The sequence below is a fragment of the Thalassophryne amazonica genome, chromosome 6 (assembly GCF_902500255.1).
Source record: "Thalassophryne amazonica chromosome 6, fThaAma1.1, whole genome shotgun sequence".
In the NCBI taxonomy this organism is placed as follows: domain Eukaryota; kingdom Metazoa; phylum Chordata; class Actinopteri; order Batrachoidiformes; family Batrachoididae; genus Thalassophryne; species Thalassophryne amazonica.
In genome coordinates this window covers 42,377,022-42,404,209 of record NC_047108.1, presented here as the reverse complement: position 1 = coordinate 42,404,209, position 27,188 = coordinate 42,377,022, and the positions used below count along the sequence as shown (strand labels likewise).

The 27,188-nt window shown below is 43.6% G+C and overlaps 1 protein-coding gene across 3 annotated transcripts; it reads left to right on the top strand.

Moving 5' to 3' along the window:
• The first annotated feature begins 248 nt into the window (after positions 1-248).
• ccnq (cyclin Q) lies at positions 249-26,465 on the top strand. 3 transcript variants are annotated; one of them, XM_034172068.1, is made up of 5 exons: positions 249-623; positions 6,960-7,143; positions 11,336-11,468; positions 21,793-22,011; positions 25,752-26,465. In XM_034172068.1, the coding sequence occupies exons 1-5, from the start codon at positions 473-475 to the stop codon at positions 25,839-25,841; spliced, it is 777 nt and encodes a 258-aa protein (XP_034027959.1). In that variant the 5' UTR covers positions 249-472; the 3' UTR covers positions 25,842-26,465. The 3 variants fall into 3 exon arrangements, with proteins under 3 accessions (XP_034027959.1, XP_034027961.1, XP_034027960.1); XM_034172070.1 differs by having other exon boundaries at positions 487-619; XM_034172069.1 differs by lacking the exon at positions 249-623 and adding an exon at positions 3,390-3,539.
• Positions 26,466-27,188: the final 723 nt, after the last annotated feature.

Here is a 27,188-nt window from a genome sequence, read left to right as displayed (position 1 = left end):
AAAAAGCTAGCGGGAACGTCTTTTCAATTGGGACCCGGGACTTTCATCCCGCTACACCTTCACATTTACATTGTTATTTATTACCATCGACGTTGGTTCGTTTAACTAAAAAAAAAAAAAAAAAAAAAAAAAAAATGGCAAACCCTTGGACAGTAATATTTTGAAAGAATCGACCGGTAGTTCCTTTATTTTTATTCCGGTCGGTCACCGCCTCAAAGCACACTGCCTGAATGCTATACTAGCAAGTAGCTCAAGACACATTTTTTTTTTAATTTACTTTGTAGAAATTACAGCCGTATGTTGGTACGTTGGTAACTTCAGCATTATTTTGAGCGGAATATAAATATGTTGGAGTTTCTGTTGAGATAACGTGAGCAACCTTTCATTAAAACGATGGCTAAAGTTCCAGCCCACTGCAGGACGTCTTATTAACATTTTTAAAGTCTTTATTTGATGGTTTAAAGCTGAGTGAATGGAGGGACCGTCCTTTCGGCTGTCCCCCGGCTCCGGCGGAGCGTGGCTGCAGCAAGCGGCCAGCAGACAGCCGGGAGCGGAGACAGATGCTGACTCTGCCCGCCAAATAAAAACACATTTCCGTGTGTGTCGGTTCATCATGGAAGCAGGTAACCAAAAAAACACTCCTGGAACATCTTCATCACTGAAGCACGTTGAAATCCTCCATCCATGTTCTGAAACTGAAAGTCCTCCAGAACTCTACTCATGTTGGCAGGGCTGCTTGTTGCTCTGTAGTTTACACATGTATCTGTAAAATTGTTTGGGTGCACAGTTTTTTTTTTTTTTTTTTTTTTTTACATTATAAGGTACAGTCATTTGCCCCGTTCTGGATCACTTTTTTGAAAGTCCCGCTATACGGAGCCATAATGCAACTGAATATCCTTTATTGGGTATTGTTGTATTGGGTATTTGGATGTTATCTTGCAGAAAAAGTCAGGGTGGTGTAGCCCTTCTACTTAAAGTGTGAAGCCACATTATGTGTGGTGCAGATATTTGCTGGAAATGGATCACTTTGCCCGGTTCTGGATCACGACACTCTGTCACTTTGGGGGCATTCCAAGCATCTGGCTGGAGTCCTTCTGATGCAGAATGATACACACTGTACCCGAGAATGTGTTTTGAACACAAAATTATATAAATTATACTTATTGAATGAGAATTTACTTAGTTTCAAAAGGCGCTGTTATACATTTTTACGAGCAAAAAATGAAGTGGTTACTCAAATTGGGTGGCATTCCTTAATAAATGAAGATAAAATAAAATCTGTGGTAATAAACATTCTTGGATTTTGACATCGCCCCCTAAGCTTTTAACTCAATGAAATGGGTCAGGATAGCACAAGATGCCCCAATTTGCTATCATTTCACACCTTATATTGTTAGAGATGGAGAGCAAAGGAGGGTTTTAAATGTGTGGAGGTGAGATTTCTCCCAAATTAAAAAGTAAAAGCCCCCACATTCATGCCCATTTGTGATGTTGAGATGACCCCCAACGCACACATGGCTCACAAGTACTGACACAAGGCTGCTGCTTCAGTGATCCACAACCGGCAAATTTTCGAGTCAGAGATAAATGTGTGCAGCAATTAAACAGCAAGACATAACACACTGACATTTTCTAAGCATGTAAGTATTTTCCCACTCTAGAACCAATGACACTGAATTGCTAACTCACCTTTGCTACTTCTTAGAGATCGTCACTTTCACACTTGCACGAATGTGTGAGTCAGAAAACACACGCACACCACCGAGACCGGATGTTTTGATTCCTCTGCTGAACACAAAGATGGTTGGATCCGGTCGAGCGTGTGGTCGTTTGTAGACAAAACATCAGTCTTTCCATTGGTACCAAGGATTAGCTTATTCACGGTGATTACGAGAAACGGCGGCGCAAATACTACAGCAGTGATCCGGAACCGGCAATGATCCAGAACTGGGCAAGTGACTGTTCCTCTGTCAGGAGTTACAGGAACATTCAAAAATATAAATCTGTGGTTTTTGTGTCTGATCATTGAAAGTTATAATTAAAACACTTTTCTGATTTCCTATGATAGAAATGGCTTTTAAACAGAATTGTAAGGCTTGAAAAACATGCTTTGATTTGACACCAGAAACAGCTCTTTTGCTATACTTCTCAAACATGTTTCATGTGTGTATGTATGTGTGTGTGTATATATATATATATATATATATATATATATATATGTGTGTATGAGGTATTGGTAAATAATTAGATCTAAGCTCATTGATGCATAGCTTGCCAACTGCAAGGTAATAAGCAAATTTTAAAAAATTTCTTTCTATTACTTTAAGGCACATGTGGACATTTTATGGCCCACGGGCCGCATCTGGCCCTTTGACAGACTCAGACTACCTACAAATGCTTGGAAATGAGAGAATAAAATATTTACTATTCTATCAAGTTAGTGTTGCGTGTGACCTTTGTCCATCTCCCAAGCCATTTGTGGCCATTTGTGGCTGCGTCTGCGTGTCCTTCGGAGTATATTAGAGCCTGGCATGGGGCGATTGCCCCAAGCCACACAGCCTGGCACAGTGCCATCACGTAATGTACGCCATACAGCCTGGCATGATGCGATTGCATAATGTATACCACACAGCCTGGTACTGTGCCATCTCATAATGCACGCCACACAACCTGGCACGGTGCCATCACGAAATAGCAGAGCCTGGCATGGAACGATTGCCTCACACCATACAGCCTGGCACGGTGGATTCGCGTGATCCATAGGAAACTATCCATGGGGACAGTGATGGAGATGGTGGATGGGGCCATGGATCCAGCACCGGAGACAGTTTGGTTTTATACCTGCTTTCGGTCCTGTGATCATGAATGTTTCGTTTTCACACTCATGCGCTCTTGATACGCAGGCTTTTCGGGGATGATGCACACGACGATGACTGAACGGAGGGTAAAAAAAAGTCACAAAGTTACAAATCATCGGGAAAAGGTGGACGAATGATCTTGCACTTCTCACATCACCAAAAAACCTGACAGGGCTGTGAAAACTCATCATGGGGAGGGGGGCGGGGGGTGTTAGTGTTGTACTTTTCAATTATGATTGTTACTGAGTTTTTAAAATGCTTATCGCAAAGCGTTCTTCTTTTACGACATCATGCAAGTTTTATAAGTCCACGAACACTGATCTGTGTGTTACAGATACAAATCAGTTTCCTCGGATCTACGAAGTTTCGAGGAGAATAAATGCCACTCAAAGCTTGGCTGTTACGACAGTTGTCGTAAAGCGGGACTGGTTGGTTGCTGCCGCGACACTGTGTGGCTCTTGTGCGAAGCTTAGCTAAACGTAGCATGCGGACATCACAAACATTTAGAACTTTCAGATTTTTAAAAGAAGAATTTTGCAGTATGTCTGTGTCACGGAGCAACATCAGACAGAGCGAAGATGGCGAGAAAGACGGTTTGAAAAAGTGTGATAAGGACAAGAATCCGTGGAATTGTTGCTAGCTTCATGAACAACCTGAAAGGTGAACGGGAAAAGCGAACTGGTAAGAATTTTTTTCTCTCTCTGGAAAATAAACATTGTGCTGTTCAAGCAGAATTTCAGAAAAAATTATGTGCCTTTTTTTCCTTTCATTAATCGAGACTTTCTTTCATTGAAAAAAAGACATTGTGGCTTTGAATGAATTTAGGCTACATGAATTTACATAATAATGTAAATTAGTTTTTATTAATGTAGACTTTTTTCATGGGAAAAAAAGACATTGTGGCTTTGAGTGGATTTACAGGAATTTACACAAGAATGTGTGGCTTTTTACTATAAGGTGTGTTATTGATATTTTACCCTGATTTTTAAAATATTCTACAAGCTTTAGCTATGGATTTTGAAATACTTTAACAGTCTTTTCAGTCTTCATGAATTTCATGTAGTTTAATTGTTCTGAGTTAATGCATAATTTGGTTTACAATTAAAAGGAAAATCATTCCAGGTCCTACTTCCACGTCATATTCTGTTATTTCAACATGATCATTGATGGTTCAAATGAAAGGTTGAATCTAGGATCATTTAAATATGCACTAATTTTGAGATTTGTTCTTCCAGGAGATGTTGAAAATGTAGGTGCCCCCCACACCCCCTGCGAATTTTCCTCAGATTTCACGATTTTCATTTCACAGCCCTGCCTGTGAATCAAGAGCGCATAAAGGAACGTAACAAACCGCAACTAACAAAAGAAAAACTAAGTGAACGCCAACCTTGACGCTTTAAACAAAATCAAAAGGAAACAGGCTGGAACGGCTGTGCGCACGTACCAGCCACAAACGGCTGGAACATGTGTAAATAGTTAAAGTAGTTGATAAAACGTTATTGCCACTATTGTTTCTATATGACAACGTTGCTTTTCATCCCACACATGGACGACTCACGTTCAGCTCATTGGATCTTTAGTTATTGATCCGTTCAGATATTGTCAATGTTCGTGCAAGACATCGGACTTGGGAGGCTGGACAAAATTGGATGACAGTCAAATGGATCGCTGACGGTATGGAAACTACGCAAACGATGAGGAACCGTCAAGACAGAAAGCAACCTGGAATACGGACGAATTGAGGTTGTCGTCAGGATTTGTTCATATTTTTCACTAGTTTGAAAATTCTGACGAAGCGCCAGCTACAGGAATGAAGATGGACGACGGTTAAACGATGTCTCTGAAAGTCAATGTCCAGATTTCTTGTTTCATTTTGGCTTCGGTGTCCTTTGTTAGTGCCATGTGACTGGGGCTTGAGAACCTCCTTGTTCCAACAGTATGTTTCAGTTTCAACAGTATATTAAACTCAAAATGCTTCAGTGTGACTGATTATGATCACAAATGTAATGAGTCAGATATTTCACATTTTGTTCACTATTGTCTTGGAAAATTTGATTGAATAAATTACATTTTTGTAAGGTAACCTCTTTTTTCATTTCCTAATCAGAACATGTAATTTGTCAAAACAATGCTATTTACTGCTTTTTATATAGGAATAAATTTATTATTGTACAGACTTGAGTTTAGCCTTATGGCCCGGCCCTCTACAATATTTTCTGTTTCTCATTTGGCCCTAAAGTTGCAAAAAAACGATTTCCCTGCTGTAAGGTGCTCTCAAAATTAGGAAACAATCTAAGAGCTTAAAATCATTCTTCATCGATTTGTTCAAGTGGTCATTTGCCTGATAGCTTCTGATTGTTTTCTTTTTTGTCAAAGATCATTGTGACAATGAGAAACAACTTGTGAAAGTAGACACAGTGCATCCAGAAAGTATTAACAGCACTCCCCCCCCCCCACACACACATTTTGTTATGTTACAGCCTTATTCCAAAATGGATGACATTCCTTTTTTCCCCTCAAAATTCTACACACAATACCCCATAATGATAATATGAAAAAAAGTTGTTTTTTCTTGTTTGTTTTTTTTTAGATTTTTGCAAATTTAACAACAACAACAACAAAAAAACAAAACAAAGTCACCACGTATACATAAGTATTCACAGCCTTTGCCATGAAACTCAAAATTGAGCTCTGATGCATCCTGTTGCCACTGATCATCCTTGAGATGTTTCTACAGCTTAATTGGAGTCCACCTGGGGTAAATTCAGTTGATTGGCCGTGAACTGGAAAGGCACACACCTGTCTACATGTAAGGTCCCACAGTTGACAGTGTATGTCAGAGCACAAACCAAGCATGAAGTCAAAGGAATTGTCTGTAAACCTCTGACACAGGATTGTCTCGAGGCACAAGACTGCGGAAGCATACAGAAACATTTCTGCTGCTTTGACGGTCCCAATGAGCGAAGCGGCCTCCATCTGTAAATGGAAGCGGTTTGAATCCATCAGGACTCTTCCTAGAGCTGGCCACCCGTCTAAACTGAGCAATAGGGGAGAAGAGCCTTAGTTAGGGAGGTGACCAAGAACATGATTGTCACTTTGTCAGAGCTCCAACATTTATCAGTGGAGAGAGGAGAACCTTCCAGAAGGACAACCATCTCTGCAGCAATCCACCAATCCAGCCTGTATCCAGCCTGAGTGACCAGACAGAAGCCACTCCTTAGTAAAAGGCACATTGCGGCCCACCTGGAGTTTGCCAAAAGGCACCTGATGGACTCTCAGACCAGGAGAAACAAAGGTGTCTGGTCTGATGAGACAAAAATTGAACTCTTTGGCGTGAATGCCAGACATCGTGTTTGCAGGAAACCAGACACCGTTGGCAGCATCAAACTGTGTTTTTTTTTTTTTTTTATCAGCAGCAGGAATTGGGAGACTAGTCAGGATTGAGGGAAAGATGATTGCAGCAATGTACAGAGACATCCTGGATGAAAACCTGCTCCAGAGCGCTCTTGACCTCAGACTAGGGTGACTGTTCCTCTTTCAGCAGGTCAGTGACCCTAAGCACACAGCCACGATATCAAAGATGTGGCTTCAGGACAACTCTATGAATGTCCTTGAGTGGCCCAACCAGAGCTCAAACCTGAATCCAGTTGAACATCTCTGGAAAGATCTGAAAATGGCTTTGCACCGGCGTTCCCCATCCAGCCTGATGGAGCTTGAGAGGTGTTGCAAAGAGGAATGGGCAAAATTTCCCAAAGGTAGGTGCACCAAGCTTGTGGCATCATATTCAAGAAGACTTGAGGCTGTAATTGCTGCTGAAGATGCATCAAGAAAGTATGTATGTGTGATTTCTTAATTTTTTTTATTATTATTTTTAACAAATTTGAAACAATTAAAAAAAAACTTTTTTCATGTTGTCATTATGGGGTATTGTGAGTAGAATTTAAATGAATTTACTCCATTTTGGAATAAGGCTGTAACATAACTTCCTGGATGCACTGTAGTCTTGTTCAGCAACTGAGTGTATGCTGTTATAGGAATGTGTGAGAAGAGGGCACACTGTAAGTCCACGTCAACCCTTCTACTTCTCCATCATTTGTGCAGGAGTGAAGCTGGGTATGCACTCCGTGCCTGTGGCTACAGCATGTGTGTTGTACCACCGTTTCTTTGAGCGCATGAGCATGCCTGCATATGAGCCCTACCTGGTGGCCATGAGCTGTATGTACCTGGCTGGAAAAGTGGAAGAGCAGCACATTAGGACCCGTGACATCATCAATGTGAGCCACAGGTAAAATGTATCACTATTTCCTGCTGTACAGTCCAATTTTGTATCATACTGCTGAAGGAAAACAACAACCAAAACACTGAAGGTGCTGTAATTTCCGGACTATAGAGCGCACCTGAATATAAAGCTGCACCCACCAATTTTAAAAAGAAAAAAGAAAGTGTACATAATAGGCCGCACTTGTCTATAAGCCGCGGGTCTCCACGTTGTAACATGAGATATTTACACGGAAAGATTTTTTAACTTTTCTTTTAACATACTGTGAATGCTTTTTTCACCTGAAGTGTTGCACATAAATATGCCGGAGAGGCACTTTTCTTCACTAAAATGAACAGGTAAGACCTTATATTTACACTGTGTGAGTTTACACCGCATGAGGAGCGCAGCTTTCAGGAAATCAATTGACAGCATCAGTTGACGTATTTCGACTTATGAAAAAGCCTGTAAAAATCCATAAATTAGCTGCATCTTTGTAAAAGCTGCAGTGTTCAAATCAAGCGTTTGGGGGAAAAGTAGCGGTTTATAGTCTGGAAATTACCGTAATTTCTGTGAAAAATCTGCATTGCTCTCAGTGCGTCCTCCCTGGAGAGTTCAAAAAGTTCAATTTAATTGTGGTGTCAAGTGTAGGCATGCACATTATCACTGGACTGATGGCTCGACTGCACTTTTCTTTGGCAAAAATCAAGTGCATTCTTAATTCTTAAGGTGCAACCATAGACTGCTATTGTACAGAACTCTCACATCTATGGCTCACAAATCTGACGCAAGTAAAGTATTCTCCCAGTTTTAATCTGTAATAAAAAATAATCCTCAATTGCACTCATGTATTGTCATAATATATACCTGTTATTCCAAGTGAGGGTTAAAATACATTCTGCATGATTGAAATAAATGTTCTGCACTTTAGGAAAACCTCTGATAATATGAAAGGAAAAAAAAATTGTACGGAAGAGACATCTTGAAATATGATGCATCGTAAGTTTTTAAGTTGTGATGGTAGTCCCTTCGGTTGCTCCCTAGTTTGCACTTGGGGTCACCACAACAAATCCAAGGTGAATATGCGTGTTGAATTGGCACAAGTTTTACACCGGATTCCCTTCCTGACACAACTCCACATTACATGGAGAAATGTGGCAGAGGTGGCGTTTGAACCAGGAACCTTCCGTACTGAAACAAAGTGCACTAACCGCTTGCCCACTATCCCTGCTAAGTTGTGATGTTAATTTGAAAATTTAATCATGTTACACAAGTGGTCTATAATACAGTGCAGAACACACATAAGAGCTTGTGATAACTTGAAAATACAGTTTCTTGTACCCCATTATGGTTTTTATAGACCAGGCATAAATATACTTTATTTGCAAAAGTTAAACTAAATGGGTATGGTGCAAAGTTTAGGGACTATGTTCTTCAGCACATTATACTCACTGGCCACTGTACGCCTATTCAATTTGCTTGTTAGCACAAATAGCTAATCAGCGAATCACATGGCAGAAACTTAATGCATTTAGGTATCTAGATGTGGTCCAGAGGATTTGCTGAAGTTCAAATTAAGCATCAGAATGGGGAAGAAAAGGGGTTTAAGCGACTTTGAATGCATCATGGTTGTTGGTGCCAGATGGGCTGGTCTGAGTATTTCAGAAACTGTTGATCTATTGGGATTTTCATGCACAATCATGTCTAGGGTTTACAGGAAATGGTAGGAAAAAGAGAAGATGCCTTGTTGATGTCAGAGGAGAATGGGCAGACTGGTTGAATGGGCAACTGTGTTATGCCATTATGTCAGTATGGACCCACATCTTTGAGAAATGTTTCTAACACCTTGTTGAATCTATGCCATGAAGAATTAAGGCAGTTCTGAAGGCAAAAGGTGCTTCAACACAGTACCAAGTTGTACCTGTTAAAGTAGTTGCCTAGTTTTGACATGACAGATTCATTGATTCATATCTCAAAAGGGTTATTTGTCCTTTAGTGGAGGTGATGGTCTAGTGGTTAAAGTGTTGGGGTTGAGACCAAAGGATCCTCAGTTCAAATCCCAGCCTGACCCATATTTCAAAAGGGCTATTTGTCCTTTAGTGGAAGTGATGGTCTAGTGCAGGGGTGGGCAATCATGTGCCATGAAGGGCCGAGACACTGCAGGTTTTCCTTACTACCATTCACCTCAGCAGGTGATTTCAGTCATGATCAGGTGTCTCAGCAAGTGATTTCATTGACAATCAGGTATTTAAGTTCAGGGGAGAAGCTCATCAGCAACCCACCTGCTGAGGTTATTGGTTGCAAGAAAAACCTGCACTTTCTCGGCCCTCGCTGCCCACCCCTGGTCTAGTGGTTAAGCGTTGGGCTTGAAAATCACTAAGGGCCCTTGGGCAAGGTCCTGAATCCTCCAGTTGCTCTCAGTGTGTAGTAGGCGCCTTGCATGGCAGCACCCTCACATCGGGGTGAATTGATCTGTAAAGCGCTTTGAGCATCAGATGGAAAAGTGCTATATAAATGCAGTCCATTTACCATTTAGTTCCTAAAGTAATGGGCCATTTTTCCCATATGAAGGGCCCTTGACAGACACCAGTGGGTTTATGCGACGTGGAATAAAATAAATAATTTAAGATTTGTCTTTTTTTTTACCATTTGTAAGACTCACAGTTGAGCCAGTTAAAGATAAATATGATGGAAATCTCATACTTCATTTTTCTATGCTGTGTGCACCTGCAAAGCTGTTTTGCTTCTGTGTGGATAACCACAAAGAAAAAGTTTTATTTTTTAATTTATTCATAAGTGTTAAGTTCATTTTCAGGCTATGGCTGACATTGTGTCAAAAAGTGAGCACCTCAAAGCAGTGACTCATTATTGATTTAATCGTTCTCGTGTCTTGAAAACAACCTCATGTTTTAGGAGTTCACCGGGATCACATAGCTCAAAGGTAGTGGGTAACATTCTGGTGATGGAATGGCTCCTTTGTGAGCATTTTATTACAAATACCTGTAGTAGATCATATAAGAAGCATGTGCTGCAGTTTTTCTATGTGTGAGGTGACGGCTTGGCACTACATTGTGAAACACACTCATACAGAGCCACATGCATGAGGTCATTTTCGGTATAGATACTGGGGGGTTTTGTATTTTGAAGTGTGTCTGTGAGACTGGTCCTTGTATCCTCTGCACCTCCGTTTCACCTTCTCTCTTATGCTGCGTTCACACCGGGCGCGATCAGACGCCACAAATTTGCGGGGGTCGCGTTGCGACGGACGCGCCACCATCACCCGGTGTGTCGCTCTGCTTTTGCTGCAAAAATTCGCCCCGGTGTCATCAAATGGGAGGAGCTTCCATTCCGCTCGCCGGCTCTGGTTGTCAGTCAAGTTAACATGACAGACCTTGATCACATGGAGCGAGTTGACAAACGTCATGAGACGTTTCCAATTTGGGGAGTATCACTATTTGCTGCAGGAGCTGCGTCTGGATGACGGCCGCTTTCAGCAGTCCTTCCGCCTCTGCGGGACCCAGTTTGAGGACCTCCTGTCCCGTTCATGCGCACACATGTAAACAATAAAAAAAAAAAAGAAACTCCGCTGCTTGCTGCGGGGCTGCAGCTCGCTCTTCCCCAAAAAACTCTGTCATAATTGTGTTTAGAAACCAGTCATCATTTGTTTTATTATATATCTGTGTAGTTAATAAGTAAAATAATCTCCATGGACGATTCGCTCGCGCGTGCACGTAAGATAAAAAGAGAAAGAAACTCCGCTCCCGCTGCTGTGGGGCTGCTGCTCTGCTCCAAAAACTCTGTCATAATTGTGAAATAAAGGACAAAAGGGACATAAGTCCTGCTCACAGGCTGCTACCAGAGACAGGACATGTTCACATCTTCAGTCAAACTCCATACATCTCCACGTCACTACATATTCAGTCCCTGATTGGTCATCCTGGCGCAACAAGATGAAAAAGTTCAGATTTTTCAACTTTGGGAGGAGGGCAACGCGATGTGACACGACGCAATATCGTGCCACAAACGCGCCAATCACTCAAAATCACTTCACTCGCGTCGCTTCATTCACGTCCATCGCGTTGCGCTGCGTGACTTGGCGCCAAAACGCGTCGTTCCATAGGGATTACATGGCAACCTGTCGCTGCTGTCGCTCGCTGCATGCCCTGTGTGAACGCGGCATTACTCTTTTTTTTGTTTTGTTTTTTTTTGTCCCTTCCAGGTATTTCAACAGTGGCAGTGCTCCTCTAGAATGTGACAAGGAGTTCTGGGACCTAAGGGACAGCGTGGTGCAGTGTGAGCTCCTGATCTTGCGACAGCTCAACTTCCATGTCTCCTTCCAACACCCGCACAAGGTAACTGTGTGTGTGTGTTTGCCTTCCTGTCTCACATGGTTAGTGTTGAGTCTGCTTGTCTGTTTCTGTCACTGTCTGATGTTGTCATTGTCATGGATTCTGTCTACTGTTGTTGGAAGATCTGGGTCAAAGAAATGTTTCAACAAACTTATTGACTGTACTACAACCCCTGGTAAAAATTATGGAATCACCGGCCTCGGCGGATGTTCATTCAGTTGTTTAATTTTGTAGAAAAAAAGCAGATCACAGACATGACACAAAACTAAAGTCATTTCAAATGGCAACTTCCTGGCTTTAAGAAACACTATAAGAAATCAGGAAAAAAAAATTGTGGCAGTCAGTAACGGTTACTTTTTTAGACCAAGCAGAGGGAAAAAAATATGGAATCACTCAATTCTGAGGAAAAAATTATGGCATCATGAAAAACAAAAGAACGCTCCAACACATCAGTAGTATTTTGTTGCACCACCTCTGGCTTTTATAACAACTTGCAGTCTCTGAGGCATGGACTTAATGAGTGACAAACAGTACTCTTCATCAATCTGGCTCCAACTTTCTCTGATTGCTGTTGCCAGATCAGCTTTGCAGGTTGGAGCCTTGTCATGGACCATTTTCTTCAACTTCCACCAAAGATTTTCAATTGGATTAAGATCCGGACTATTTGCAGGCCATGACATTGACCCTATGTGTCTTTTTGCAAGGAATGTTTTCACAGTTTTTGCTCTATGGCAAGATGCATTATCATCTTGAAAAATGATTTCATCATCCCCAAACATCCTTTCAATTGATGGGATAAGAAAAGTGTCCATAATATCAACGTAAACTTGTGCATTTATTGATGATGTAATGACAGCCATCTCCCCAGTGCCTTTACCTGACATCATCACCTTGCCCAATGCAGATTCGAGATTCATCACTGAATATGACTTTCATCCAGTCATCCACAGTCCACGATTGCTTTTCCTTAGCTCATTGTAACCTTGTTTTTTTTCTGTTTAGTTGTTAATGATGGCTTTTGTTTAGCTTTTCTGTATGTAAATCTCATTTCCTTTAGGCGGTTTTTTACAGTTTGGTCACAGACGTTGACTCCAGTTTCCTCCCATTCGTTCCTCATTTGTTTTGTTGTGCATTTTCGATTTTTGAGACATATTGCTTTAAGTTTTCTGTCTTGACGCTTTGATGTCTTCCTTGGTCTACCAGTATGTTTGCCTTTAACAACCTTCCCATGTTGTTTGTATTTGGTCCAGAGTTTAGACACAGCTGACTGTGAACAACTAACATCTTTTGCAACATTGCGTGATGATTTACCCTCTTTTAAGAGTTTGATAATCCTCTCCTTTGTTTCAATTGACATCTCTCGTGTTGGAGCCATGATTCATGTCAGTCCACTTGGTGCAACAGCTCTCCAAGGTGTGATCACTCCTTTTTAGATGCAGACTAACAAGCAGATCTGATTTGATGCAGGTGTTAGTTTTGGGGATGAAAATTTACAGCGTGATTCCATAATTTATTCCTCAGAATTGAGTGAGTCCATATTTTTTTCCCTCTGCTTGGTCTAAAAAAGTAACCGTTACTGACTGCCACAATTTTTTTCTTGATTTCTTATAGTGTTTCTTAAAGCCAGAAAGTTGCCATTTGAAATTACTTTAGTTTTGTGTCATGTCTGTGATCTGCTTTTTTTCTACAAAACAACTGAATGAACATCCTCTGAGGCCAGTGATTCCATAATTTTTGCCAGGGGTTGTATATTACATTTGTTTTCATATCTGATCATTGTTCAGCTTCTAATTATGATGACAGTGTGGTCTTATAGCAACAGTCTTGTTTATAATGAGATACTCCAGTATTAATTTCATTATTTCATACTAAATTATTCAGTTTTGCTGAACAAACAACAAAACCTAACCTTGTTTTTTTAACAAGTTAAAAAACACAAAGCTTCCCAGTTATTACATAATACTAGTGTGTATTTTTAACCCAAATAATATTTCACACATTATAAACAAGATTTACTGACAGGGTGCTAATAAGATTGTTATTATTGTTGTCATTATTGTGAATATTTTATTTTACCTTCACATGCAGTTGATCTTGTTGCTGGTCATCTGATGGCACCGCAATGTTAAAATCTCCCTTTCAATAGCCTACTGTCCTGCATCAATAAAAGTTAGCAGTAAGTAGTTTATTTCTATAGCAGTTTTCACAGATACAGGGAGGCAAATTTTTTGACCTCCAAAGAATAGAGAGGTCTGTCATTTTTATTGTAGATATGCTTCAACTGTGACAGACAGAATCTTAAAAAAAATCCAGAAAACTGTATTGTATGATTTTCGCAAATGACAAACTCACATGTACATAAGTATTCTCATGTTGCCACCTTATCACATGTACATAAGTATTCTCCTCCCCCTCTAGCTGCCACCGTATCGTGGTGGGGGAGTTTGCGTACCCGGATGATCCTAGGAGCTATGTTGTCGGGGGCTTTGTGCCCCTTGTAGGGTCTCCCAAGGCAAACAGGTCCTAGGTGACGGGTCAGACTAAGGGCAGTTCAGAAGCTCCCATAACCAGTAAAAAAATCAAGGACTGAGACATTGCCCGGTATGGCGGAGCCGGGGCGCCACCCTGGAGCCAGGCCTGGGGGTGGGGCTTGCGCGCGAAGCCTGGTGGTCGGGCCTTAGCCCATGGGGCCCTGCCGGGCTCAGCCCGAAAGAGCGACGTGGGCCCGCCCTCCTGTGGGTTCACCACCTGCAGAGGGGGCCATGGGGTTCGGGTGCAGAGAGGATTGGGTGGGCGGTCGAGGGCGGATGGCCCGGCAGGCCGGTCCGCGCTCACAGCCCCTGGCTGTTGGGGACGTGGAATGTCACCTCGCTGGGGGGGAAGGAGCCTGAGCTTGTGCGGGAGGTTGAGAAATACCGACTAGAGATAGTCGGGCTCACCTCCATGCACAGTTTGGGCTCTGGTACCCAACTCCTGGAGAGGGGCTGGACGCTCCACTTCTCTGGCGTTGCCCACGTGGAGAGGCGGAGAGCTGGGGTCACATTGCTTATTGCTCCCCAGCTCAGTCGCCATGTGTTGGAGTTCACTCTGGTGAACGAGAGGGTCACGTCCCTATGCCTTTGGGTCGGGGACAAGTCTCTCACTGTTGTCTCAGCCTACGGGCCAAGCGACAGTGGATAGTACCTGACCTTGTTGGAGTCCCTGGGAGGGGTACTAGATAGCGCTCCGACTGGGGACTCCATTGTTCTCCTGGGGGATTTCAACGCCCACGTGGGCGGCGACAGTGACACCTGGAGGGGGTGATCGGGAAGCACGGCCTCCCCGATCTGAACCCGAGTGGTGTTCAGTTGTTGGACTTCTGTGCTAGTCACAATTTGTCCATCATGAACACCATGTTCGAGCACAAGGGTGTCCATAAGTGCACGTGGCACCAGGACACCCTGAGCCGGAGGTCGATGATTGACTTTGTAGTCATATCATCTGACCTTCGGCCACGTGTCTCGGACACTCAAGTGAAGAGATGGGCTGAGCTGTCGACCAATCACCACCTGGTGGTGAGTTGGATCCGCTGGGAGGGGAGGAAGCCGGTCAGACCTGGCAGGCCCAAATGTATCATGAGGGTCTGCCGGGAACGACTGGCGGAACCCTCTGTCAGCGAGGTCTTCAACTCCCACCTCCGGGAGAGCTTCTCCCAGATCCCGGGGGAGGTTGGAGACATGGAGTCCAAGTGGACCATGTTCTCCACCTCCATTGTCGATGTGGCCGCTCGTAGCTGTGGTCACAAGGTGTCTGGTGCCTGTCGCGGCGACAATCCCTGAACCCGGTGGTGGACCCCTTGAAGTAAAGGATGCCGTCAAGCTGAAGAAGGAGTCCTACTTGTCCTTGTTGGTAGGTGGGACCCCGGAGGCAGCTCACAGGTACCGGCAGGCCAAGGATGCCGCAGCCCATGTGGTCGCAGAGGCAAAAACTCAGGGAGGAGTTTGGGGAGGCCATGGAGGTGGACTATCAGTCGGCCTCGAAGAAATTCTGGCAAACCATCCGACGCCTCAGGAGGCGGACTCATCCATTACCCAGGCCGAAGTCACCGAGGTGGTTAGAAAGCTCCTTGGTGGCAAGGCTCCTGGGGTGGATGAAATCCGTCCTGAGTACCTTAAGTCTCTGGGTGTTGTGGGACTGTCCTGGCTGACACGCCTCTGCAACATCGCGTGGCGGTCGGGGACAGTGCCTCTGGATTGGCAGACCGGGGTGGTGGTCCCTCTGTTTAAGAAGGGGGACCGGAGGGTGTGTTCCAACTACAGGGGGATCACACTCCTCAGCCTCCCCGGTAAAGTCTATTCCAGAGTACTGGAGAGGAGAATTCAACGATAGTCGAACCTCGGATTCAGGAGGAGCAGTGTGGTTTTCGTCCTGGTCGTGGCACACTGGACCAGCTCTACACGCTCCATCGGGTGCTCAAGGGTTCATGGGAGTTCGCCAAACCAGTCCACATGTGCTTTGTGGATCTGGAGAAGGTGTTCCACCGTATCCCTCGGGGCACCCTGTGGGGGTGCTCCGAGAGTACAGGGTCCGGGGTCCTTTGCTAAGGGCTATCCGGTCCCTGTACAACCACAGCAGGAGCTTGGTTCGCATTGCCGGTAGTAAGTCGAACCAGTTTCCAGTGCACGTTGGCCTCCACCAGGGCTGCCCTTTGTCACCGCAGCCAGGGTGTAGAGGAGGTCTGGTTTGGGAACCACAGACTCTCTTCTCTGCTGTTTGCAGACGATGTGGTTCTGTTGGCTTCGTCAAATCAGGACCTTCAGCGTTCACTGGGGCGGTTTGCAGCCGAGTGTGAAGCGTCCGGGATGAAAGTCAGCACCTCCAAATCCGAGGCCATGGTTCTTGACCGGAAAAAGGTGCTTTGCCCTCTTCAGGTCGGTGGAGTGTCCTTGCCTCAAGTGGAGGAGTTTAAGTATCTCTGTGTCTTGTTCACAAGTGAGGGACGGATGGAGCGTGAGATTGATAGATGGATCGGTGCAGCATCTGCAGTGATGTGGTTGCTGTATCAGACTGTGGTGGTGAAGAGAGTGCTGAGTAGGGGGGCAAAGCTCTCGATTTACCGATCGATCTATGTTCCGATCCTCACCTGTTGTCATGAGATTTGGCTCATGACCGAAAGAACGAGATCGCGAGTACAAGCGGCCGAGATGAGTTTCCTTCGAAGGGTGGCTGGGTGCTCCCTTAGAGATAGGGTGAGGAGCTCGGTCACTCGGGAGGAGCTCGGAGTCGAGCCGCTGCTCCTCCACATCGAAAGGAGCCAGTTGAGGTGGCTTGGGCATCTTTTCCAGATGCCCCCTGGACGCCTCCCTGGAGAGGTGTTCCGGGCACGTCCCATCGGGAGGAGGCCCCTGGGAAGACCCAGGACACGCTGGAGGGACTACATCTCTCGGCTGGCTTGGGAACGCCTTGGGGTTCCCCCAGAGGAGCTGGGGGAGGTGTGTGTGGATCGGGAGGTCTGGGCGGCTTTGCTTGAGCTGCTGCCCCCACAACCCGACTCCGGATAAAGTGGAAGAAAATGGATGGATGGATGGATAAGTATTCTCACCCTTTGCTCAATACTTTGTTGATGCACCTTTGGCAGCAATTACAGCCTCAAGTCTTCTTGAATATGATGCCACAAGGTTGGTGCACCTATCTTTGGGTAGTTTTGCCCATTCCTCTTTGCAGCACCTCTCAAGCTCCATCATGTTGAATGGGAAGTGTTGGTGCACAGCCATTTTCAGATCTCTCCAGAGATATTTAATCGGATTCAGGTCTGGGCTCTGGCTGGACCACTCAAGGACATTCACAGAGTTGTCCTGAAGCCACTCCTTTGATATCTTGGCTATGTTTTTAGGGTCATTGTCCTGTTGAAAGATAAGCCTTCGCTCCAGTCTGAGATCAAGAGCGTTCTGGAGGATGTTTTCATTCAGGATGTCTGTGTACATTGCTGCAGTCATCTTTCCCTTAATCCTGACTAGTCTCCCAGTTCCTGCTGCTGAAAAACATCCCCACAACATGATGCTGCCAACACCATGCTTCACTGTTGGGATGGTGCCTAGGTTCCTCCTAACATGATGCCTGGCATTCATGCCAAAGAGTTCAATCTTTGTCTCATCATACCAGAGAATTTTGTTTCTCATAGTTTGAGTGCCCTTCAGGTGCCTTTTGGCAAACTCCAGGTGAACTGCCATGTGCCTTTTACTAAGGAGTGGCTTCCTTCCTCTCTCCACAGAGGAATCCTGGAGCTCTGACAGAGTGACCATTAGGTTCTTGGTCACCTCCCTGACTAAGGCCCTTCTCCTCTGATCGCTCAGTTTAGACAGGTGGTCCTGGTGGATCTGAACGAATATATTTCAAACATGCAGTTTTTCCAGATGACTAACTGACAAAACGTCTTGATATTGCTTAAGTGTGTTTTGAAGAAAACTGTAAGCACTCTGCCATTAAGTTGTCAGTCTTAGCTGAGCCTAGCAGCAATGCAGTCACCGTTTCACATTAATGGGTTGCAGCTGCTTTGATGATAAAATCATATTACTATTGACCACATTCAAGAAAATATGAGTTATCAGCAGGACATTGATGTATTTCTATTTGCAGCACTAAAAAAAAGAAAAAGAGAGACCTGTCCACAATAAATCCCACCTTGATACTGTTTTGTTTGTTTGTTTATGAAAGTTTATGTTGTAAAATGTTTTGGTTTGTTGGCCCCACTTTGGCCTGGCGGTCTGCCAAGCCTGTACAGTGGCAGTCAAATCCTTTCTCCACAAAGTGAAATCAAGTCTTTTCACATCTGGGGAATTGCTCTGATGCTGTGCATCACTGCTTCTGCCACACCATGAAACCACCCTGGGTCCTGGATGGAAACCACCTAAACAGACAACTCCAAATCTTGAAAATAAACATGTCTACTCCAGCCAGATGAAATGTGGCCATCCTCTTATGTTCCTCCATCTACTGTCAACCCTGAAGCACCTACGTGGTGTTGAATCGTGCTTAGAAAATGTGCCACATGGACAAAATGTCATAGCTGAGGCTTCCACACAATACAAATGATACTCATCTCATTCTCCCTAAGTAACTGCTAATTTGATATGAAGTCATTCCAGATCCAAAGAGACTGAATAAAATTAAACAAATAAAATGAATAGTAAGATAATAGAGCCAAATTCTCTCCATCTACTACAACTTGCAGAAGAATGTTGGGTTGTACACAAGGAGTATTAATCTACAGCTGACAGTTTAATGTTCAGTTCTGGCTCACATTTCAGTTTTGCAATGAGTTTTTCTGTTACACTTTGACAAACTGATATCTTTTTGAAAAAAGTTTTTACCTGGTGTTTGTTCATACCTCGCAATCACCTCATTACTTTTAACTGTTAGGTCTGTCTTCATTTCCTTTTCAGAAAAAAACTCAACTGCAACTCTAAACGTGTCCTCCTTTTGCAGACTAAATTCTTCCATGGGTTTTTCAGAAGTTATGAGAGCTGTGTGCATATAGCTGATATTTCTCTTTTCTCTCAGCCTTACAAATTTAGTAACTTCTCCAGGTCTAAAAGTGGAGGCTTAAGGGAGATAAATCACAAGTGTACCGACAACTTCTTTAAACATCTTTTATATATAATCGTCTGGTTTTAAAGACAAACTAAGCATATCAGTATCATATATTTATTTATCATTGTCTGTTAGCAGTATGGTCCTGTAGATATCTTCAAACTTTTGAGATTTTATTTTATTAATTCATTGCCTTTGAATTTATGTCTTCAATATTGTTTGTAGTTTTGTTGCTGTAGAAATTGTAAACATGTACTTCAAGGTGTTCTCTGCTTCTCTAGACGTAATTGCCTGCAGATTGCAATAGTTGCCCGTTGCTTTAGTAAAAGACACAGAGGAAATTTTTACTCTGCTGGGATAGCATTTGATCGCAGTCTAAATAGAGTGAATTATACTCTATCACAGAGCGAAATCAACTCAAAACAATGTAAAATCAACTCTTATTGGAGTAAAACCACTTGCATTGAACAGATGGTGTCACAGACCGAACAGTCCTCTGTCCGCCCTTCCTTCACTGCGCTTATGTCATCAGCCGCGGTTCACTGATAATCACCTCGTTTCTGCTTCAATCTGCACTCCAGTCATCATCTATCTCAGTGACAGATATCTGAAGCTTTTGTACAACAGTCTTGTCCGCATAAATTCAGCATTATTCCATAATAACAGACGGAGGAAGTGATCAGAGCGGGGCAGCTACACAAGCTGTTAGCTGATGTGTTCACTGCACATCAGACATTTCAATGTATCACCGTTTAAAGCCTTGTTTCTGCTTAAAACTGACTTTATAATGATTCAAGAGGTTTTACCTTGTCATCTGATGGTTAATAATCCCATTAATCCATTTGATCGCTTTGGGCGGAGAGACTCTGTGTCACACGGGCGGCTGGGCTCCAGCACGACACATGCACAGTGGACGCAGGGCGGACCAATGTTTAGAGGGCGGACCGTTCAGTCTGCCACAACTGTCGAGCTGATTCACTCTATGATAGAGTGTTGTTGTTGTTGTTGTTGTTCATTCGGCTGCTCCCGGTTTTGTTCGGGGTTGCCACAGCGGATACAGCCTGATCCGCATTGGTAATTGGCACAAGTTTTATGCCGGATGCCCTTCCTGACGCAACTCCAGTTTTACCTGGAGAAACACACACAGCCGCTGGTGTTCCAAAGAGGTCTCCCATCCAAGTACTAACCAGATCCTGCTCTGCTTAGCTTCTGAGATCTGACGGGATCAGGCTGACACAGAGCAGGCCGGCAATTTACTCTATTTAGACTAGGATCAAATACTATCCCAGCAGAATAAATTTTACTCAGCAAAATTTCCTGTGCAGTAGTGCATCAAAATGTCCTTGCTTTCCTCTCACTAACACCTCGGTGCCACTGAATAATAAGCCTTGAATAATGAGCCACGCGTGGGTGTGTCAGTGATTATTCGAAGAACGGTCCGTGTTTAAGCAGTCACGTGTCAGCTACTAAGGCGCCTCTCTGTACCTCACATGCCAAGTATCAGCCTCTAGTGATCCATGACTGACCTGTCATTTGAGCCCTGTCCAGGATCCAGTGGCTCGTGTTGCCGCATATGATTCATGTCAAGCCACGTGTGATCCATGTAGTGCCATGTAACGCGACGTTGGTGCACGTTTAGGCATAGGTTTGGTCCAAACCTCCAGCCCTCCCACACTAGGTCCCTTTAAAGTGTGGCTTTTCAGTTCACAGCATCCATTCATGATGATGTCACACAGTCCGGCTGGTGTGCGCCAGGCTGCTGTTCACCTGTGTTCCAGAGTCATTAAATGCACCAGACCAGCTAGAACCGAACCACGGGTTCCTGGACAATCGCCTCTGCGTTTCTTATCGCTGGCTTTATTTCTTCTGTGACTTCGCAGTCATTTTGACACCGTGATCCAACGTTTAACTTTGTGTTCGTCCGTTAATGTATGCAAAATCAGTCTTTTTCAAGATCGCATTCTGCGTTAATGCTCATCTTGAGCACAAGTCATTGCCTCAGCGTGCACAGAACACGCCTCATCTGATCACCTCATCTGATCCATTAATAACAAGATGTTAAATCTATCATAAACATACTTTTACAGTTGCTTATAAAGAAGGAATGAACATGCAACTGTTTTACCAAGCTATTACAATAAAAACATTCCAAATAATTACCTTTTAGGCTGTTCCAAATATGTTCACCACCTCAGTGCATGAGAAAGAGAGAGGAAACAAGCTCCAAATGTCCTCTGTGATTCCAGAAGCGATTAGAGGTGTTTTCAACATCCAAGCTCTGACAAAAAATGATTAATCTGCTACAAAATAATTATTTTATATACATCATCCGGCGCACAAAGCAGGTGGAATTGTAGTGTGCAAGAGGGCTGAGCCTGTCAAAAATAGCCTGTCCGGTCCTCGTAGCTGCCAGGTGCTCATATAATGGGCTTTTAACAGCCTCGTCCTCACCACAAACATGTCTCTTAAATCCTTGTTTGTCCTTGTAGTACCTCATACACAAACTGCCCTACGCTGTTGTTGCTAAATTTTGAACTTCTTGAAATTAGCACCAGGCTCAGAGATGAATCTCGTTATCCGAATATTGTGCCTCTCAGAGCCACTTTTCTCCCACGATTGTTGAATAACTGGACTCATACCAAAAAAAAAAAAAAACATGCTACGTGACTCATTATTCATCCTTCATTATTCGGAGGGACCAGGGCTTAAGACTGAAACTGATGTCCAGTGTTATGTTTTTCACTTTTTCTCTCCCCAGTATTTACTCCACTACTTGTTGTCTGTGAGGTCACTGGTGAACCGCCACGCATGGTCTCGAACCCCCGTTGCTGAGACTTGCTGGGCGTTGCTGAGAGACTGCTACCATGGTGACATGTGTATCCGCCACACACCACAGCATATTGCTGTTGCAACACTGTACCTCGCTCTAAACAGCTATGGAGTGGAGTTGCCTGTTGGAGAGAGAGAGTGGTGGCAGGTGTGTGTGCTTAATTTACAGTGCGTTCATGGTAATGTGTGTGCAGTGCAAGAGACAGTGAATGTCCCCATATTCATTCATTCATAATCCCGCTTGTTCCAGCTAAGGGTCGTGGGTGGACTGGAGCCTATCCCAGCCGTCACTGGGTGAGAGGTGGGGTGCATTCTGGACATGCCGTCAGTCTATCGCAGGGCCACATGTAGACAGACAAAAACATTCAGACACTCACTCCTCCTTTCAGTTTAAAGCAGAGGTGGGACGAAGTCACCATCAAGTCACTCTCAAGTCATGAATCAGCAAGTCCCAAGTCATAATGAAAACCAGTTGTTTGCAAGCTGACTTGAGACTTGACTTGGGACTTGCAGATTGATCACTTGACAGTGACTTCATCCCAACTCTGGTTTAAGGATCTGCATGTCGTTGGAGGTGGGAGGGAGCTGGAGCTTCCTGGAGGCAGCCCGCGCAAAAAAGAGGAGAACATACACAGAAAGGATCAGGTGGGAAGCGATCCCAGGACCTTCTTGCTGGGAGACAACAGTGATGACCACTAAGTCACTGTGCCACATGTCCCTATATTCATTTGAACATAAAAAAAACAGCTACCACCAGGATATATTATTTCAGCAAACCTTGAAGTTGTTGATAGAAGTTTGGCACTCTTTGGAGGTTATAAGCTTGAAAATTTATTGAAATTAAGTAATTTATTTTTTTAAATATTGTGTTTGCTACATTTATTATTATTATTGCAGCTGCACAGTTCTGTGCGCATCTGATCCTGTCAGACCTTAGAGGTGAAGCAGAGTAGGTCCTGATTAGGTGGCAGCGCTGGTCACACCGAAGAAACCACAATTTGTGGCACAACTTGTGCAGCTGCTTGTACCACCTGACGATTGGTGGTGCTGCCAGCGTATGACCTTATGATCAGTCATGCCATTTGCCGTGATCGCTCATGACTTGTGGCACGAGTGGTCAAGGTATCAGCTCAGCAACTGGAATTAATTTATTGCTTTGCGGGGCTATTTTGGAAGTTGTAATAATACAAGTGTAATCAATACTGTGCCAGATGCTGCTCTTTTTCATTTAAGAGCTGAACATGTATTTCTCTTTGTTGTATCATGAAGGTATACAGTGTAGAACTTATGCAAAATCTCAATGTGGCGCTGTCTTGATCCATTGTGGTGACCCCTGAGCAACCGGGGCAGGTCCGAGGCAAAAAAAAATGTTATTGCCTCCATCAATGAAGTTGGGGGAGGTTATGTTTTCGCCCATTTGGAAAATTGGAAAAAATCCTTATTTTTAACATTGAGCGAATTTGCAAAATTCATAACTCTGTCAAAAAAGATCAAATTTCTTTCATATTTTGTAGGATGGTATCATTTATCAACTGACAATGTTTGACCTGGATCTCATCCAGATTACAGATTTTGTGGCCATTTAAATTTGACATTGAAAACTCCATTTAATGTATATTTTACATTATATCTTAATGAAACGTGCTCCAATCACACTCATATTTGAACGTGAGGTGCAGGCTTGCACTCACTATCAATTGACAAAGTTTGATCAGGATCTGATCTGGTTGTGGATTTTGTAAACATCCATCCATCCATCCATTTTCTTCCGCTTTATCCGGAGTCGGGTCGCGGGGGCAGCAGCTCAAGCTCCCGATCCACACACACCTCCCCCAGCTCCTCCGGGGGAACCCCAAGGCGTTCCCAAGCCAGCCAAGAGATGTAGTCCCTCCAGCGTGTCCTGGGTCTTCCCCGGGGCCTCCTCCCAATGGGACGTGCCCAGAACACCTCTCCAGCGAGACGTCCAGGGGGCATCCAGAAGAGATGCCCGAGTCACCTCAACTGACTCCTTTCGATGTGGAGGAGCAGCAGCTCGACTCAGAGCTCCTCCCGAGTGACATTTGAATTTAATATTGAAAAGCCCATTTGGTGTACATTTTGCATTATATCTCAATCAAAAGTGTCTCAATCACTCTCATTTGTGTCAGTGAGGTGCAAACTGCCACTCTCAATGAATAGACTGTGCCGCATTTGATCCATATTGCAGATTAAGCGGATATTTGATTATTTTTAACATTGAAAAGCCCTTTTGATGTTTTGTATTATATTTTAGCTTATGGAAAACCATTTCTAGCAGGACTTTGGCCTTGAAAATTTTTTTCAAGGTAAAAATTTGTGGAATTGGAAACTAGTGTTGGGGGGAGGTTTGTGCTCTACGAACGTGGTGCTGTAGTATACAAATAATGAATGTTTATGAGTTCAGCGGTAGGAACACCTCATGAAATATTCATTCCATTGAAAGAATGTAAAAACATTCATTATTTGTTTTATATAACAGCTAAAATAGACCCTTATCATTTGATATTATATTAATTTACAAACAACAGAAAAGGGGCATTTTGGTGTGCCACTACACTGACTTTGTGTACTCCCAAAGAAAGGCTGTGTACTTCCTCACTCCAGCGAAAAATCACATCAGAAATTTGTCCAACTTTTGTGCATCACTGCTGCTTTGACATCAACAATCCAACACGAACTTTAAATAGGAGTCCAAAAATAATTCTGACGAAGTCCGCGATGCTGTGCACAGACTTTGTGTACTTCCAAAAAACAAAAAAACAAACTGTACCTCTTCAGTGCAGCGAAAAAAATCATGCCAGAAATTAGTCCAGCATTTCATTCTAAATTCCTTTTAACAGCTCTTCATGCCTCCAGACGGCTTACAGCTCAACAGATTTCTTTGTGTGTGTGTGTGTGTGTGTGTGTGTGTGTGTGTGTGTGTGTGTGTGTGTGTGTGTGTGTGTGTGTGTGTGTTCAATCGAAGAATTAGCACTGTCAGTTCCTTCAAATCGTCATCCGTCAGCAAAACAAACTCCGCATGTGTACCTAAAAGCTGCCCCCACTAGTGGGCGGGGTTCACAGCATGCAATGGTACTAAACGTATGGAACCAAATTGCACTCTAATTGCAACGCAACACAATTGGGACGAATAATCTGTATCACGTGACATACAAAGCACCAATCAAATGACAAGGATCCACTCAGCCGTTATATAATTATCTATATTACAATAGCCAAGTGGCCTGTGTGTGTGCGTGCATGCGAGTATATGGCTTTGATCACGACGAAACCGGGGAGAGATGACATTTGACATTTAAACTAAAACTCAAAAATATGGTTTAGTGGTAACAGTTTAACTTTATGGAGACAATGAAAGAACAAATTTTGGTGGGGATCTTGATCTGTCTCATAATAATTAATTTTATTTGAAACTTAGTTTTCTGTAGCAGTGTCATGGTTTCACTTTTATCTCATTCTCATTGTTCTCTCTCTCTTTTTTGCATTATGATGTCATAAAAACCTGATTGGTATAAAAGTCATAATTTGGAATGCTGTCCTGGTTGTTGAAGGTAATGGTGGGTGACTGTTACTCCCCGAGCAGAGGAATTTACTCTGATTGCAAAATCATATTATAATTTGGTTCTTTCCACTTCAGTTGTCAATGTGATGAAAGTGGTGTGTGTGTGTGTGTGTGTGTGTGTGTGTGTGTGTGTGTGTGTGTGTGTGTGTGTGTGTGTGTGTGTGTGTGTGTGTGTGTGTGTGTGTGTGTGTGTGTGTGTGTGTGTGTGTGTGTGTGTGTGTGTGTGTGTGTGTGTGTGTGTGTGTATTTTTGATGTCAACTGATTAGTGACCTTGTGTGGAGCTGAAGCCTGCATTGTGTTGGTGTAGGTGCTGTGTGAGGACGTGACCAAAGACAACATCGATGCTGTGATCTCAGACCTCCTCCAGCTCTACGACATGGAGGCCAAATGTATCTGAAGGACACACCCAGCAGAGCTCCATATGAGAGACACATGATTATTGTTTCTGCTGCATCTGTATGATTGTGTCTTTTTGTGTGGGCATGTGCGTAAGAGTGCCTAAGCTGCCCCAGTTAGTCTGTGAGCTGTGACAAAAACACACCTGCACTATCGAATTCCACCACCGTGGGGAGACATGTCTCGTGTTCTGCTGTGTGATGCCTGAACTCTGCAGAATGATCAGCACCAGGTTTCCCAGCAACATCCCAGAAAAACATTTCGACACTGAATGAAATTTGACCATTTACACTGTATGGATGCGGGCATCTTAATTTTAACATTTATCAGTAGCTGGCATAAAAATGACATCTCTGTAAAGACTTTCAGGATGCAGTGATGAAGGTTGTAATGCTCAAATGTGCTGGATAATGTTATGCACTATAAAAACACATAAAATAAATATGGATTACAATCTAGAGCACTTTGCCTTGAAAATCTGCATATTAATGTGAAAATTTAAATTTTCTTTTAATTACCCATTTATTTCACATGCAGAAAATTGTTAATGCTGGCACCAGCAGTGATTATATAAAATGTTTTCCTTTAGAATGTTTGCTGCTGAATGCATAAATTGCTGAATGACCTCTTCAGCATAAACATTTAATGTGAATATGTGATTGAGATCACAGTAGGACATTAGAGAGCTCTGGGGCTTATTCGTTTATTGCATCTTTTCTTTTTTCCTTCATTTTTTTTCCATTTCCTTATCTTTTCATTAAATAGTTCAAAGACATTGTAATTGTAGTGACGTATGAAGCAGATAAAGTTGTTTGGAGAGGTGATCTACTGTGTATGTTTTTCTAACAGCGTTTCTACCTTCAACAATTTGCAGTTTGTCTGCATTTTTAGACTAGATCACGTTATATTTGTATTAACTGTGCAAAGTCTTGTATTTCAGAGAGCATTTTGCTTCCAGGTAAAATCATCCATCCATCCATCCATCCATTTTCTTCCGCTTTATCTGGAGTCGGGTCGCGGGGGCAGCAGCTCAAGCAAAGCCGCCCAGACCTCCCGATCCACACACACCTCCTCCAGCTCCTCCGGGGGAACCCCAAGGCGTTCCCAAGCCAGCCGAGAGATGTAGTCCCTCCAGCGTGTCCTGGGTCTTCCCCGGGGCCTCCTCTCAGTGGGACGTGCCCGGAACACCTCTCCAGCGAGGCGTCCAGGGGGCATCCGGAAAAGATGCCCGAGCCACCTCAACTGACTCCTTTCGGCGTGGAGGAGCAGCAGCTCGACTCTGAGCTCCTCCCAAGTGACCGAGCTCCTCACCCTATCTCTAAGGGAGCGCCCAGCCACCCTGCGGAGG